Source organism: Lactuca serriola, chromosome 7, assembly GCF_051521515.1.
Source record: "Lactuca serriola cultivar US96UC23 chromosome 7, Lser_US96UC23_V15, whole genome shotgun sequence".
Lineage (NCBI taxonomy): Eukaryota > Viridiplantae > Streptophyta > Magnoliopsida > Asterales > Asteraceae > Lactuca > Lactuca serriola.
In genome coordinates, this window is record NC_136414.1 from 62,582,326 (window position 1) to 62,597,541 (window position 15,216).

At 32.6% G+C, this 15,216-nt stretch overlaps 1 protein-coding gene across 1 annotated transcript; it reads left to right on the top strand.

Moving 5' to 3' along the window:
• Nucleotides 1-3,431: 3,431 nt before the first annotated feature.
• LOC145062649 (nudix hydrolase 19, chloroplastic-like) lies at nucleotides 3,432-6,140 on the top strand. The gene is made up of 7 exons (XM_079010232.1): nucleotides 3,432-4,077; nucleotides 4,634-4,774; nucleotides 4,842-4,946; nucleotides 5,203-5,302; nucleotides 5,481-5,573; nucleotides 5,658-5,884; nucleotides 5,966-6,140. Exons 1-7 carry the CDS (start codon nucleotides 3,583-3,585, stop codon nucleotides 5,969-5,971), a joined length of 1,167 nt encoding a protein of 388 aa, XP_078866358.1. The 5' UTR covers nucleotides 3,432-3,582; the 3' UTR covers nucleotides 5,972-6,140.
• The last annotated feature ends 9,076 nt before the right edge of the window (nucleotides 6,141-15,216 follow it).

Below are 15,216 nucleotides of genomic sequence, written 5' to 3' on the forward strand. Positions count from 1 at the left end.
GAAATTTTTAAACAACTAATAGAAATATATATTATAGTTAAATATTTTATAAAAATAAAAACTTTCGAGAGAAAATATATATTAATGTTTTTTTTATCGGGTAAAACGTTTTGAACTTATTTGAAAAAATAAATTACAAAATTAATAAATAACTATAGATATATATTATAAATAGATAAATTTTAAATGTTTATTCGGTTTTTTTGGACTATTCGGTTCTAATTTTATAAACGAAAACCAATCCGAAATCCAAAATAATAATTCGGTTTTGTTGAAAACCAATCCAAAAATCCGAATAACCGAACCAAACAGTCTCATCCAAATTGCCCAATTGGATAATTCGGTTTTATCCGAATAGTGAACGCCCCTACATAGTGTAGAGGTCTTATGTTTTTCTCTATATTTTTTTATAAGGCATCTCGAGAGGTGGATCGCCTTAGTTATTGACATCCTAGACATAAAGTGGAATTCATCTTTAGTTTGTTTCAAGTCTTAACCTAGCCTCCAACACCTCTCCCAAACCTTTATCGTATGACTAATTAGTTTAATAATCTATAATTGTCATACTAATTAAGTATGCATTCATAACTGCCTTCTAGATATGTTAAAAGGTTTGTCAACTACCATGCTCCCTCATCATCACCACCGACTACATAGTCCTTGAATGTCCTCCACATTCCTATCCCCACCAATGAAGTGACATCGTTGAATAAAAATGGATAAAACTACGTCATTTCTTTTTAAAATCTTCATCTTTCATTATGATTATGTTGTTGTCATCCTTAATATACTTTAAATATCCTATGTCATACTTCCTTCTATTTTATGGGTTTTGAAGCTTGTAGATTCCATTCTCCACCCTTTGCATCCAACATCATGTACACCTCTTCATGTACCATATTATTTCCTTTAGTCTTCACCTCTTATCTGTATCACATAATTTTTCCTTTGCTCTGACCTACTCAATAACAACTCCTTTAATCTAAGGGTTTTTTTTTTTATTTTTTTTTATTTTTTTTTTATTTTTTTATATCTTAATCTTAGTTTCGACATATTCATTCCGCCACCACGATTCTTTATTCTCATTGACCATGTAGACATCCCAAATGTGTTTTTGGCAATTTTTTTTAAAGTTGTCGGCGACACTATCTCATAATTGCTCAATATTCCACCTCTTAAACGGCTCCAAAGTCCAAAACCATATTCTTTAGTATCTGGTTTCTCAAACAACTTCATTTACACTTGTAATTTAAAAAAAAAAAAACATTTTTCAAACATTTAAGATGCGTTTGGTTGTGAAAACTGTTTTTATTTTTCTTAGAAAATGTTTTTAGAAAATAAAATAGAGTTTTTATTTACATTTTTAAATAAATTTCAGAAATGTATTTGGTTGAAATCGGCGAAGTTTTTATTTTCTATTTTAGAAATTTAAAAAATTTTGAAAAACTGTAAAAATCATTTTTTTTTTTAATTTACATACAATCTAAAAAAATCATTTTCTTAGAAAATTTAACAAACCAAGTTTTCAAAATTTTCATTTTTATTAGAAAATTTTTGGGTTCATATTATAAAATTTCTAAATTTTTAACCCGTAATTGGAAAAAGCCCTAATATTTTTTTTATTATTGCTATGGACATAACTTTCTCGCAGAATTATCACTCTAGCCATTTAACGAGTTTTATGGTTAACTTGGTTAACTTTTTTTGCAAAATCAGTCCTAAAAGTTCATATTTGGTCCATGAGGTTTGGAAAAAATTACACCACATGATATTTTAACTTTATTTTTCGTTTTTTGTATACTTTATCTATTTTCGTTTTTTTTATAAATATATATACATTTTTTATTTTCTTTTTTGTATATACTTTATTTATTTTTATTTTTTAACTTTATTTTTCATCAATTTGATTTATTTACCTTTTTACCTTTTGTTTTCTATTTTATAGTGTCTATATAGAGTATATTAGAGTTTTTTTTCATATTTCTTTTCATATTATATTTTAATTTTTTCATCTTTTTTATTTTTTTTCTTATTTGTTTTCCAATTATTTGTTTTTATTATTAATTTTTTTTTTGTATTTTTAAATTATATGGACCAAGTATTTTGAAAATCTTCCAAATTTAAAAAGCATGCACTTCCTAAGCCATTTTACAATGTAATATACAAGAAAAACCGATACTTATACATGAAATATATAATATAATTCCTACATAATATATGAACTAAAAACACACATGACTATTTGGTTTCCTAAATGCTCAATTTTTACTTTGCAAATCGTTGAGTCCATTCTGCAGCTAATGCATCATGTTTACTTCTGCCTACCAAGTACAAATGAGCAATTCCTCGAACTTGAGGTTTATTTGCAACAATTGAAAAACAAAATTATCAACTTTATCCAAATTTCAGATTTTTAAAATGCTAAAAGATTATAATATAACAATTCAGATAGGGAATTTAAGGATTAAACTATAACAAAAAGAATGAAATACATACAAGGGTTAGGGTCGGTGAAGATTGATCTTAAACCAAGTAGCACCTTTGAAATTGTTAAAGCACGACTCCAACTATTTTCTTCCAAGATATCCAAGCTAACATTGCTTGTTGAATCTACATTGCAATGATATATTCGTGTTTTGAAATACAAAAAATAAAAACAAATAATTGGAAAACAAATAAGAAAAAAATATAAAGATGAAAAAATTAAAATATAATACGAAAAGAAATATGAAAAAAAAACTAAAAAAAACTCTAATATACTCTATATATACACTATAAAATAGAAAACAAAAGGTATAAAAGGTAAAAAAAAATCAAATTGTTGAAAAATAAAGTTAAAAAATAAAAATAAATAAAGTATATAGAAAAAACAAATAAAAATGTGTGTATATATATATATATGTATATATATATATATATATATATATATATATATATATATTTATAAAAAAACGAAAATAAATAAAGTATAAAAAAACGAAAAATAAAGTTAAAAAGTCATGTGGTGTAATTTTTTGTAAACCTCAGAGACTAAATTTGAACATTTTAGGATTGATTTTGCAAAAAATTTAACCAAGTTAACAATAAAACTTGTTAAGTGGGCTAGAGTAATAATTATGTGAAAAAGTTGTGGTCATAACAATAATAAAAAAAATATTATGATTTTTTTCAATTACGGATTAAAAATTTAGGATTTTTATAATATTAATCCAAAGTTTTTCAAAAAAACTCATCCATTTCATTTAACTCGTAGCTGTAATATTCGAACACGAAGTAAGAAATGCATTATAGCTTATACCTATTTCTTCACAACTTGTACATATCTCTTGGTTTAGTAATCTTGGCCCTTTTACTAGGCATAATCTCAAAAAGAGCACGAGCATAAATATTTAGTCGTCGTCAGTCGTCACTGTTCACCTACACAGATCCTCGGAGCTTCCCACGAGACTTTTCTCGTATAAAACCTAAAAATGGGTACCCGAGAAACACTCCCATGTTCCATCACCGCTTTACTATCCTCTTTGTTCTCCAATAAAATTTCCCTCGAAATCTATCATTTTTACAAAAAACCAGTTCACCACCATGTCAATAAGCCTAAAATCTCCAGTTTTTGCAGGCAATCCGATAAAATCCAAAACCCCGAAATCAACGGATCCATTTTCACACACATCAGCCTTTGAAACCCTCAAGACTCTTCTTGTAGGGCAAACCCAAATCCAAGAACCATCTTCCCTAACTTTCAAGATCTTGCCTTTTAGAAAAGGGAGACCTTTAGCTGGATCAACTGGTGATTTGGTCAAGAAATGGCATCTGGGTTGGTTTAATTTGGTTGATTTTAGAGATGTTTTGGAGGGTTCAGAGGTTAAATTGAGTGAAGATTTGTTGGTTTATTTGGGTCATGAAAGTGAAGGAGAAGACGCGAATGTCGTTTATTGGGGAATCGATGTGAGTGAAGGGGAGAGTTTGGTGGAGAAATTTGGTAGTCAGCAGCTTTGTTTTGTGCAGTTGACGACTTTAATGGTGGCGACTGATTGGGCTGATGATAATGCAATGGGCCAACTTGCTATTGCTGGTCATGTAAGTTCGTAATTCAGATTAAACCCCATTTCCATTTGATGATCATCTTCACGATTGAATCTTCTTTGACATGTTTTGAATTGTAAGTGGTGTTTGGACGTGCAATTTTGACCCGAATATCTTACTATTGCGATTTCAAATTAAAGATAATCAATTTGGAAAATTAAATTGCTTCCTAATTAACCCTCCTACTTCATCCTCCTACCCATTCAATGATTTTCATGTGTAAAACACCCTCTAATTCTCTTTCCTCGTTTTATCCTTTGATTTTGACACTTGTGATGATCGTGTACTTAAGAGGATATTTAACCTCTTATGGTTTGGGTAAAAAATGAATTTGATTCTGATTGGAGATCAAATAATTCGTTTTTGATAAAAACAAAAATTACTATATTACCGATCTTTCCAACCCTAAATCAAACACTTTCTAGTTCCAGTAAACTGATATATAGATATTTTTACTAGAAAAAGTAATTCTTAGAATTATAAGTGGTAGTTATTTTTATAGATTTTTTAAACAAAAATTTATATTATTAATTTTTGGGGAACTATTTAGGCGAGAGCATTACTAGAATGGCATAATACATCACGTTTTTGCGGATCTTGTGGTGGAAAATTAATTCCCATTGAAGCTGGGAGAAGGAAGCAATGTGTAAATGAATCTTGCAAAAAGAAGATCTACCCACGAATCGATCCGGTATGCTAAAATCATTCTTAAAATTCTATCGATTTTTAATCTTATTATCATTTTACGTGTTCTATAGGTTGTCATTATGTTGGTGATAGATAAAGAAAACGATCGTGCACTTTTTAGTAAACAAACGAGATTTGTGCCTAGAATGTGGACTTGTCTTGCTGGTTTTCTTGAGGTACGTTTTAGACTTTTAGTACTTCAAAAAATGTAACGTTGCTATTTATAGTAATTGATAATCGCTCCATTCTAAAGAATATGTTGTTTAAAAAGCATTTGAGAAAATAAAAGCACACGTGGAAAGAATAAATAAAACCAGGGAAATTTTGTAAAATGTATAACCTCTATTCCCTAGCTTATCGGATTAAATCCAATGTGGATTAGGGGATTTTTTTTTTTTTTTTAAAAAAAAACTTTTTTTAAATCTTGGTTAGCCTGGAGAAAGCTTAGAAGAGGCAGTAAAGAGAGAAACATGGGAGGAGACAGGCGTTGAAGTTGATGATGTTGTTTATCATAGTTCTCAACCATGGCCAGGTAATATTTTTTTACTAGGGTTAATTGTAGTAAAAAAGGAAGATACTTTAAGCCCGTTTTTATTTTAGGGACCAAAAATGTAACAAGAACCTCAAACGATGACCAAAATTGCAAAAGAGAATTTTTTACAACTCATAATTTTAGAGAATTAAAAGTTGTTTATTGGGTTTGTTTGCAGTTGGAAGTAGTAGCATGCCATGCCAACTAATGATAGGGTTCTTCGCATACGCATCATCACTTGAAATAAATGTGGACAAAAAAGAGTTAGATGGTAAGTCTAAATTTTTACAAATCTTTTTAATCATATTTATATTGTGAAATGGAAATGAAGTTGAGGTTTCTTGTTTTTGCATAGATGCTGAATGGAAAAGTAGAGAAGAAGTGAAGAGAGCGTTGACTTTTGCTGAATATGGAAAGGCACAAAAAACAACTGCAATTAAGGTTGACAAGATATGCAAAGGGGTTGAAAAAGGTCAAAATCTTGCTGCGGATTTTAGTGTTGAAAGTGGGGAACTTGCATCGATGGTTGTTCCTGGACCTTTTGCAATCGCTCATCATCTCATATCATCATGGGCTAATCAGGTTAGTTTTCTTAATTTTATCACACTCAACAAAAAGAAAGATTATTTAAACTTATCAATTTGTTTTATTATTTTTTCACAGGTTTGATTGCTTTGATTAACAAGTTGGTTTTGATGGTATTGGTGTTTAAACTTATGAACTTTAGGTTAAAAGTTTATGTTGTGAGTTATATTTGGTATGTAATATTTGGATTCTAGTTTAACATGTATATTACTTGTTCTTATTGGTCATATTTTGAGAAAAGTTTCTAATAAAACATGGTACTCCCAATTGTTGCAATGAGACTATCTATTTCCAAAAAATACTAGAAGATATTTTTAAGAATACTTTTGAAAAGCTGAATACAGCATGATTCATCCAAGATAATTGCAAATGGTTCGTATGGTTTGCAATTTTCTTTGACTAAGATCCAAAAAAGTTTTATTTTGCAAAAGGGTCTTTATTTGAGAGTTTTATTGTGGGTTTAGTCCCTAGTTATAACAACCGTTAAAATGTCACCGTTTTATGTAGCACATGCCCCTTACACAAGGGTATTTTCCTCTTTTCATGTTGAAGGACATGTCAATATGTTTACCGCCAACCTTAAACCTTGTGTCGTTAATGACATAATGAGCCCTAAATATCATCAACCCTTGGCATTCTCCCTCCTTTATTGAGCACACAATCATAAGAAAACCGTAATCCATCATACAACTGAAGTCTTGATTTATTGAATTAAATAGAATATGGTACATACAATGAGGACGATAAGACACGTTGACTATTTCTTTTGATGTAATTACTATGTATGGTGAGTATCATTGTCTCGTTTGAACCCATTTGATAAAAGTTTGAATGATTAAGCAAACTGCTAAGTTGATTTGTGGTTTTTGACTGGTTTGTATTAGTTTTTGTATAGATGTAATCCACGTTGTTCACAATTGAACTACACCATGGTGGGAAGTTCACATGTTTTCTAAGAATAAGGTATGTGTACGGGCAAATGAGATATGTGGACTTGATTGACATAGACGAGTTTTCAGTGCATGAGTTAGACAGTATGATGAACAATTAGGATATGTGGTGCTCCTAGTAATGTATTACCATTTTAGAATACCCAAAGAAAACTTGGATTTTGGTCTTAGAGCTCTTGGTAATGATGATGATGTATGTATGCTATCTAAGTATATCAGGTCTAACAAGGTGATCAAGGTTTATACTGATCATGGTAACATCAACTTGTTAACATATTTCACGTCTGTAGTGACAAGGCCAAAGTTATGATTGAGGACTTGAATGATGGTGATGATGTAAAATGAACCTCAACAATAATAACATGATGGTTCTTTTAGTGGAAAAGGGCATGGGGAGTTCACATGACAAATGTTACTATGGAGGATGTTCTGATTAATGTAATGTATTATGAAACAGGGTATGCTAATGACAAGGCAATAGAAGACTATGATGTTTTTGCAAAGAGGTATATACCAATGGAAGTAACTTAATACATGGTAAGGTGGAAGGATATCTTGATCATTTGGTGTTTTTAGACTTTTTGCATGATTTGAGCACTTTGATCCATTTGATAGAGATGCATATAATAATAACAATACAGCAATGTATAGTACAATATATGATGGAGAAGATGAAAGTAACTCGGATTCTAGTAATAGTGATTTGCTAGTGGATGAAGATATTGATGTGGACATGGTTGCTTGAAGAGGTAGAATACATATGTAATGGTTGCAGGTAGAAGATGTACACCATGCAAATGATGAGATGGTGTAACACCCAAATTTCATGTATGAGTTTTATATTCTAATTGTGAGAATTCTGATGGCCACGATGTGGTGAAGGGATCACCACGATGTGGCATTCGGCCAAGATCGCATATTTCATTAAATGGTTGGCACAATGTGGCTATGCATTTGCCACAACGTGGTGACTCATTTTTGGCAAACCCTAAATTACGGGCCTAAAGCCTATTTAAAGAAAGTGATGGCTAGGGTTTCCTCCACCCTCAGCCTCCATCACCTCTAAAGCGCCTTTGATAAACCTTAGCCTCCATTTTGAAGTTCTTGGCTCATTTTTGGTAGTTTTGTGATTTTGGAAGGAAGAAAAAGAAGCTCTTGTGCATATATCATCAAGCAACTTGTCTCCACTCCTTGTGTGCACCTTATATACTCTTTGTAAGTCTTCAAGTCTCCACCTTTTGGTTCTCTCTTCATATATCTAGGTGTTATAGCATGTTTTGGCTCATTTTTTTAGTATGGGTTGGTTAGATGAGATAAAGGTTGCAACTTTATGGCTCACCTTGATCCGTTGGTCACTATATCTTCTAGATACAGAAGTTGAATGGGTTTTGAGAGCCATGCATGAGTTTTTGGGTCATTTTCTCATCATTTTGACCTAGTTGGGTGAAGGACATGCATGTCCATAAAGTTTGGATTTTTATGGACCATTGGAGTCCCAAGAAGCTTACTGGAAAGTATGAGCAATGATCTTTATATATTAAGGACTCAATCCATTAAGTTGTCCTAGTACAATAGCCACAATGTGGCAAGATGGATGACACGACGTGGCAAAGGAGGATGTCACGACGTGGTAGCGGATTTTGATTGTGATCAAGTTAAATGGCCACGACGTGGAGGTCAGCTGGAGTTGACTCTGATCGTTGATCTTGGTTGTTGACTTTTGACCAATTGCTAGTTTAGAAGGTAGACTAAGGGTTGCCTCATATGGTTTTATAGTTGAGAAGGGACCGATATGTGGGCGGGGCCCGTTAGTTGAGAAGGCAAGGCTCGATGTTATGTATCATGTATGGTATGTGGTATTTTGGGGAACTCACTAAACTTTGTGCTTACAGTTTGATATTTCAATGTTTCATGTACTTCTGGCTCCAAAGGGAAAGGATTGGCTTGATCGCATTGCATCCCCTGGAGTTTTACTTCTGCGTTATTGATTTATGTTTTGACTCTTATGTTGATAATACATTATACTCTGATTGGCTTTTGAACAAATGATTGTATGCTTTTGGTGGTTGAAACATGATTTTTTACTTAGTATTTTTAGGACGTTACAGATGGAAGACTTTGAAGTAATTAATAATGAAGAATGGGACTCATTGGGAGAGTATTCTAATTATGAAAGAGACAGAATAGTGCTATTGAAATAACTAGGTATAGATAAAAATATTCATGTAGAGAGGTTCAAAATGTCAGTTTTTGTGTTGGAGAAATGTACAAAACCAAAAAAAGAGCTAAAAACTGATGGGTTATAAGCACAACAACATTCCTATGTGTTCATGCAACCCTAATTACTTTGGATCTAAGTTTTTCTCTAGTTATACATGCAAATAGAAAGTTTCAAAGCAATAACCCTAATACTAGCATACAATTTCAGAAATCAATATGAAACCTAGGATTTGATTGCTACCTTTCTTGTTATCTCGTACTAACAAGTAATCCAATGATGATCTCGACTCTTGAAAGCTTGAGTGCCTCACGTGTTGCACCTCTAATGGAATCACAAACACCAAAAGCAAAGGATGACTAAGAGAGAGGGCATAATTTCGGCTAGGGTTTCTCTTGGAAGCAGTGACCGAAATTGAGAGGTCAGGGGGTCCTTAAATAGCTGTGGCTGCTAGGGTTTTTCAGGTAGAAACCCTGATCCTTGCTTAAGCTCCAAGCAGTCCATGAACCCTCCTTCTAGAAGGCCTTGGATGATTTCTATAGGGCCTCCTATAGATTTCGTCCAACCCATTCCAAGGAAGTCCAACAGCCCAATTTGCAACTATCAATGATTTGCAAACCAGTCCCCTTACTTTTAATCAGTTCCTTTAATCCCAAAATTAATACCAAATTAATTTCTGATTAAATACTAATTAAATAACATGATTTCCAGTTAATATATTATTCTTATAATATATTAATATTTCATTAAATAACCTCTCTTTCCAAAGTCATCCTGTCAAGTTGCTATGTTGAAGGCAACCCAAAATGACCATGCTACTATCAGATCAAGTACATACCAATAATAGTTATGAGCTTATACACCTAATCCAACAAAAACATGGTAGATCAACATTCTTTAGAATCTAGAAGAAACTTATCTTTTAAAAAGAATGATGGTTTAAGGCTAAGGGTATTTTGTAAGGGAGTCGTTCTTGGAGTCAATGTAATTTGGCCATGTGTGATAGGTGGATCAAGTGGAAACCATAATAAATTTAAGGGCAAAGAAGTAATTACTAAAAGTTTAACTTGGCAACTTTATGCATCTAGGTCAAAAAAATGGAGACTAGTTTGTGAAAACCTACAATCGCAACCACACTTGTTTGAAGTCTATGTAAACTTGTACAACCACTTTCTTATCAAATGACATTATGAAACAAGTTGAAATTAACCCAAAAGTACCCCTATGAGCTTTGCAAGATGATGTTCATAAAAAATATAAAGTTGGTGTTTCTATGCATAAGACTTTTTAGACTAAGGCTAAAGCTATAAAACATGTCATTAGGAATACACAAATCAATATCAGATTCCGAGATACTATGCCCTTCAGGTGCAATCAACTAATCAAGACACCATAATAAAAATTAACTTAGATAGGAAAGAAGTATAAGAAATAATTATGGGAATGTGCAACACCTATTACTGTTTTAGAGTTGTAGGCCATGATAAAAGAGTTTAGCTACTACAATAAAGAGGAAAGTGATTAGGTCAATCAGATACGAATTTTGAATTCATTAAAGAATACCACATGAAAAGGATATGCAATATGGTGAAAGAGCAAAAGAAATGTTAAGGTCCTCTCAACCCCCATTGCAACAAGATCGTTGGAGAATAATGATAAACAATCAAATCAATACACAAGAAGTTGGAATGGTGGGGTAAAGTTGTATGGTCACACCTTATGATGTGATGATTCCAACACACGACACATTGATAGATCAACGTCAACGTCTACTACATCTACAGCGCCAACGTATCAAGCTTATCGGCTTTGAAAAATCATAACTTCCTCTAATGAAGTCAGATTTGGACGTTCTCTATATATACGCTCTCGGTTTAACGGATACTACGACTTTCGTTAAGATTACTAAGGCTAAAAGTAATCTAACAAAAATTTACTTTTTACGACGCGCGTTGCCGTGTCGGTTTTATCGCGAGACTTCAACAGATCATAACTTCTTCGTTATAAGTCCGATTTAAGCGTTCCTTAAATCTCCAGAATTCTTGTCACGACTAATTAAACATTTTGTCAAGGATATTCGGTCTAATTATTATTCTATTTTAGATGCGTATTTTGTTCATATTATTATTTTTGCTATAAGCATGTATACTACAAATAATTACACATAGAACACATATTCACATAATACTCAATTAATTTTATTTATTATATCAAATAAGTTACAATTGTTGACCTTAACTATTAGATCATCTCATTAATGCCTAGTGGGAAAACGCGAGCGTTACAAAACAAAGTTGATGAGTGATTTAAAGAGTTGTTAGGCCATTAGTTAAATAAAATGTTGCAAGACCTATTAAGACTTGTTTATGCTTATGTATCGACGATGACATCCCATGGTTTTAAATATAAATGCAATACATTTCCTCATAAATGCTTTGATAGTGTTATTATCATGTTTTGGGAACAAATTTCGCAGTAATTTTTATACTATGAATATATAAAGCATAAACAAAAAGTTTTAAATTGACTGTAAAAATGGAGATGTCACGCATGATCATTAATAGTGTTTGTTAGTGAGATTATAATACACTACAAACATTCAAGTCACTAAGATCCACTTAAGTTATCAATACTGCAAGTTTAAAGCTTTAAGTTGAGTTTTGTGTTCATTAATGTTAAATCAATCCTTATTTATTTTCCTTTGAAACTGATGAACACTATAACATTACATCACTTTTAGATCAATGTTTCTAATGTTAAATGTTCACTTAAATGAGAAATCTAAGGAGATGTCATAAGTGAGAAAGTTGGAGCTTAAGTGTTGTAAATGGGTTTTTTAAGGTTTAATACAAACTGAATTTCAAAATGGCATGTTACTTATGGATGATTTAAGGGTCTGGAACTTATTTTAAACTCATTATATTATTTCTATATCATTGGAGTGAGTACATGTAAGTTTCTAGTGAAACAGAGTTGATATAAGATGTTTACAAGGAGTTTGTGTATATGATTTGTTTTTCATAATATTTCCAACGCTTTCATTTTGAGGTCCTATGATCATTTATTTACTTCTAATCCTTGCCTATGAACATGTTAAGAGTAGTTAAAGGATAACATGCATTAATTAAGGTTGAAAGATACTTATTGGAAAAGAATATGGATATGAGACAAAATATTATAATTAAGAGTGAAAATCCTAAATCAGGCATGGATGATTGGAGTTTATAGTGTTTATACACCAATTTCACCAAGGAATATCACTATATGTATAATCCTATATATTATATTGCTTGATTTGAATTTTAAGGCTTAAACTAAAATGGTTGTAAAATTGGTGATGTCAGGGTGTTGAAACAAATATTCTAATACCTTAAGTTCATTTAAATTAAGAAAAAACTATTGCAATTGGTTCATTATTGAGATTTTAGATTTTAGGTGACGAAATGGTGTTTAACCGTTTAATCTAAAGGTGGATTTAGAATTGATTATTATTATGGAATTAATTATGTGTTTTAATATTATTGTAAACACATTACTTATCAAAGGTGATCCCAAGTCTTCCCCAGGTGTTAGAATCAAAATTTGATGAAATTGAAGGTAGTTTAGGGTTTTCCTGATATGCGTATTGTTACCTGGCATTACATTGTTGTGTGATAACTTAGTTTATATCTTATGAAACTTATAATTTTGATTTGATGAATTTTTTGATGCTACTAAATAATGTACCCTAAAACATATATAAGAGTTATTAAGAGGTCCATAGGACTAACTAGGTTCATGATTATTTTGGGAGTTTAAAGATGCTTTGGATATAGCAACTTATGCAAGATAAAATGATTTAGAGACCGCTTAATCACTTTTATATGTTTTTTGTGTGTATGCATAAATGCGACACATAATGTATTGAAAATATGATACCATATGATATGGCATCATATTTTTGATATGTATAAGTACTACATATATATATATATATATATATATATATATATATATATATATATAAAGAGATATTAAAAGAGAGTTTCGAGAAAGTGAAATATTTTATGGATGTTTGTTGTATAGTCGTATAAAAGATAATATTGAGTTTTACAACTCATGATCATGTATCATTTCATTCATACAAGTCATGAGTGATTGAGCCTTGCGTGGTCTGCATAATTGTGAGACTTAGATATCCATTATAGATGTAACTGTCACACCCTGACTCCTAGGTATAAATTTTAAAGCTTATATATTCATCATTATAGACCTACTCGGCGAGTTGGATTCCCCAACTCATCGTGTAGAGACTGATCAGGCCGCATTGTTTATGGAACCTACTCGACGAGTTGGAGGACCCCAACTCGACTAGTAGAGGTTGTGCATGAAAACCCTAATTTTTAGGGTTTACACCCTATTTAAAGGACCTTAAGTCATCCTTCCAGCCTCCTTACCACCTTTTCACGTCCAGAAGCAAACCCTAATCGATCTAACCCTATTTTGAGTGTGTGTGAGGCTAAAAGTGTGTGTTTAGTGCATTTCTTGAAGAGATTTGGAGACTTAGAAGCTTGGAACGAGAAGGGGCTTGTAGATCTAGCATTTACACTGTTTTGGCATTCATTTGAAGGTAAAAAGTCATTACCTTGATCATCTTCTTGTTATATCTCTTCATTCAATAGTTTAGGGCCATTTCTAGCTTATCCTTGAAGCATTCCTGGTTTTGAGAACGATATGAAGTTGTAACTTCAGATATGGACTCCTCTAGGCCCTCATTGACATAAAGCCTCAAGCTTTATGAAGCTTTGGCCCTTATGCTTACGTTAAACCTCTTCCTAAGGCTAGTTTTGAGTGTTTTAGCTTCTTGAAGCCTTGCATGCACGTAAAGTTAGCAACTTTACGTGATAACTTCACCCTAGGAGTTTAGATTTACAGTTTGGGGCCTTGGTTTCGCTTAAAAACGTCTGAATGAGAAAAGGACGGAAGGAACTCGATGAGTTGGATGAGGGTTTCCCGCTTTCTAGATTCTGCATGAACTTAGCGAGTTAGCGAGATGACTCGACGAGTTGGTTAGGGTTTTTCCTGGTATTTTGGATGCTGCATGGACTCGACGAGTTACTTGGTAACTTGACAAGTTGACTGGGGTTTTCGCGACTTTCTGAGTTCTGAAGGAACTCGACAAGTCTGTAAGTTGCACTCGACGAGTTGGGTCAACATGGAGTGTTGACATTAACCGTTGACTTTGACTTTGACCAATGGTTGACCCAATTTGACTTCTGAGGGTATTTTGATAATTTGGGAATTAGATCAATGGTGGTTGTAGGTGTTGGTGTTTGGAGCTGTGTTTCGGGAGTTTGATATTTCAGTTCCGATCGACATTATGAGGTGAGTTCTTCACACTATATCAACAGGGTCGAGGCACTAATGTCGAACCTTCTTTTCGATTGTTATCATGGTTATTGCATGATGATATGCTTAGTGACATGTTAGGTCAGTATCCTCGTATATAGGATGATGCTATGCTTAGGGACCCGTTGGGTCGGTATCCTGGTATATAGGATGATGCTATGATTAGTGATCTGTTAGATCGGTTTGAATGTTTATACATGCTAGCATTGTTATCTATGTGTTAACTGTATGCTTGGGGGTAGGTTAAGGCGGACCTACTTTGTGCTGTAGGCCAACATACCCAGGGTGGCCCGGAGAACGGTCCAGACGGGTTGAAGGCCCGATATGGCGGACCAAACATGCTGAAGGTTTTGAGAGTGCGCCAGACAGGCTGAAGGCCCGATGAGGGCGGTCCAATCATATTGTAGACTTTATATGCATGTTGTTTATTATGATATGGTTATTGTTTGTATGACGTTGGTACTTTGGGAGAACTCACTAAGCTTCGGGCTTACAATTTTGGATTTTGTTTAAGGTACTTCGGATGATCGCGGGAAGGCAAATGCGTGATCGTGCACCTCCTTGCATTTTTATGATTTGATTTTAGGGGTACTCTGATATGAAACTATTTTGAAACATTTTGTAATAAATAACAGGTTTTTGAATGCTTGAAAAAGTTTTAAATTTTTATGAATTTTATGAATGTTACAGTAACACTCGAAAAATTGGCAATTTGAACTTTTTGATACTTGCCGGAAGGTTTACGTTTAAGATATGCACCATAAATATGTTGT